A 2,170-nucleotide genomic window follows, 5' to 3' on the forward strand; every position below is an offset into this window, starting at 1 on the left:
TGTCTGCTGCAAGCTCTGTAAGGCAATGCCACAGAGCATGTGCAGGTGATTGGATAGAAAACTAAAGGATGGAGTCGTATTTGTCTGGCTGATCAGTTTTTAAACAGCTACCTTCTTATAGTATCACTAACCCCCCTTTAATCCTGCACCTTCTGAGACATTACCTACTTTGAGGCAAAACCTACTCAGAGACATTGCATTTTCGAAACATTACCAAGAGCCGTGCTTGTTATCCTTCAGGTTGGCAGTTGGGTCATTCTGTTGGGTTTCCTGTTAAAACTTCACAAGAAGGTGGTGTCAAATGTTATCAAGGTGTGAGATCCGAAGAAAAAAATGGCTCTGAACATCCACTAAAGCATCTGGCAAATGGCTGTTTCCTCAGAGCTATGTTTATATAGTTTACAAAATATAGTGATGAGATGTCTTGCAATTTTGCAGGAATTTAGAAAAACATTAACCTTTGCCTGAAACCCCAATATGTAGCAGAAGTTCATTATCAACAATAAATAACATCACACAGCCAGGGAGTTACTGGTTGCAACAACATAGTTGCAGTTCGGTCTGTGAACTCACCAAAAAAGGCAAGGAGCGGGAATGCTATATTCAGAATTCTCAGAAAGCATTTTGATATGTCAAGCACAATTCTGTAACTTCTTGTGATGACGTAATCATTTCTAAAAGCATCTAACCCAAACACCACTCACACAGTTTCTGTGTTTAAGAGCCAAAATAACTATGAGAGAGGACGAGCAGTTTTCATGTAATGTATAATTCATCATGTATGATACACAAACGTTTATGATACAATACAACCCCCTGCTTAAGAGTCCAAGGGGGTTGATAATCCATGATTTGGGGTTTGTCTGTGTGTGTTTGAGTGTGACAACAGTTTTCTGTGTTGGTAAAATAAGCAATTGAAGACACTACTCCAGCAGTGTCATTTCCTTCCTCCTTTTGCGCTTAGTTCAGTTTGTGCACCACAGCTCCCCTAGTGGTTCCTCCACCAAAAAGCAGCCAGCGAGAAGTCATTATCCGTAATGGAGGCATTCAAGAGGTTCAACTGGTGACTAAAAGGTGGCAGTCAGTAATGGCCCACAGTGTTTGTCCTCACCACCATTCACTACATTCAGACTGAAACTCGTCCGAGAGGGAAAAGGCGCTGTGTCAACCATCCAGTCTGTCACATTGCATCTCGAGATAAAAAGTTCTCGCTTCCCAGCAGCAGGCGACACAAGTGAAATGACACAAGTGTGTGTGTTTGTATACACTTCAGAGTTTGTATGTACATCTGCAAACTTGCCGATGCAAAACAAGGCTACAGCTGTACAACCATTAGGTAGGAGAGACAGAGTTGTGATGTGATTGACAGATGAGTTTCAGGGGTAAAGGCCGTGAAATAGAAAAAATAAATAAGAGTGCAGTAAAAAAAACATTATGTAGTTTAAAAGAAGTTTGTGTTTGTTTGTGTATAAGCACGACCATACATAGCTGTGCGTGTACGTTTATGTCGCCGCAATGGTAGCAAGGCAAAAAGGAATCATAAAAAATGTCAAGTGATAAAAACGAAATTTTCAAAGGAGAAACAACCGTGACGCATGAAATGAGAAGGCCACTTGTCCACCGTATGTTTCTGCAGTAAAGGACAGTCTTTTGGCAAAAAGTGTCTGAAAATATGAAGAAGGCAAAGATGGCTGCAAACAGGAACGAGTAGAGAAAAAGACGAGAAAACAGAAGACCATAAGAGACAGTCAGAGAGGGACAAACAGACAGACAGAAAGGTGAGAGAGAAAGAGACAGAGACAGAGAGTGAGAGAGACAGCCGATCGAGGTCCGTGCTCGCGCTGATCTGTCTCTCCCCACGGGCCCTACTGGATGGTGACCGTGGTCATGGCGATGGCTTCCTGGATCTCCCGCACCATGAGGATGCGGGCCAGCATCTGCTCTACCTGCTGCCGGGGGATGGGCTGCGTGGAGTACCAGATGGGGCTGTTGGGCACCACCACGGGCTCGGGGGTCAGGTAGAAGGTGTCATTCCTGCCCTTCGCACTCTGAGGACTGGCACGGAACAAAGAATACATGCTGGGTCAGAGCAGCCAAAAGCCTTACTAGCCTTTCATGTGCTTTAAAAAATAAAGAGGGTAAACAGACAGACATACACGAGTTACAAATA

The 2,170-nt window shown here is 43.7% G+C and overlaps 1 protein-coding gene across 1 annotated transcript in view; it reads right to left on the reverse strand.

The window, feature by feature from the left end:
- Positions 1-849: 849 nt before the first annotated feature.
- Positions 850-2,170, reverse strand: part of LOC308376935 (transcriptional regulator QRICH1-like) — an 11,519-nt gene continuing 10,198 nt past the window's right edge. Inside the window, exon 13 of the mRNA XM_080853434.1 lies at positions 850-2,055. Within this exon, the coding sequence (XP_080709560.1) occupies positions 1,866-2,055 (190 nt within the window). The 3' untranslated portion in view covers positions 850-1,865. The remainder of the gene's footprint in view (positions 2,056-2,170) is intronic.

This window comes from Sprattus sprattus (genome assembly GCF_963457725.1).
Source record: "Sprattus sprattus genome assembly, chromosome: 16".
Classification (NCBI taxonomy): Eukaryota; Metazoa; Chordata; class Actinopteri; order Clupeiformes; family Clupeidae; genus Sprattus; species Sprattus sprattus.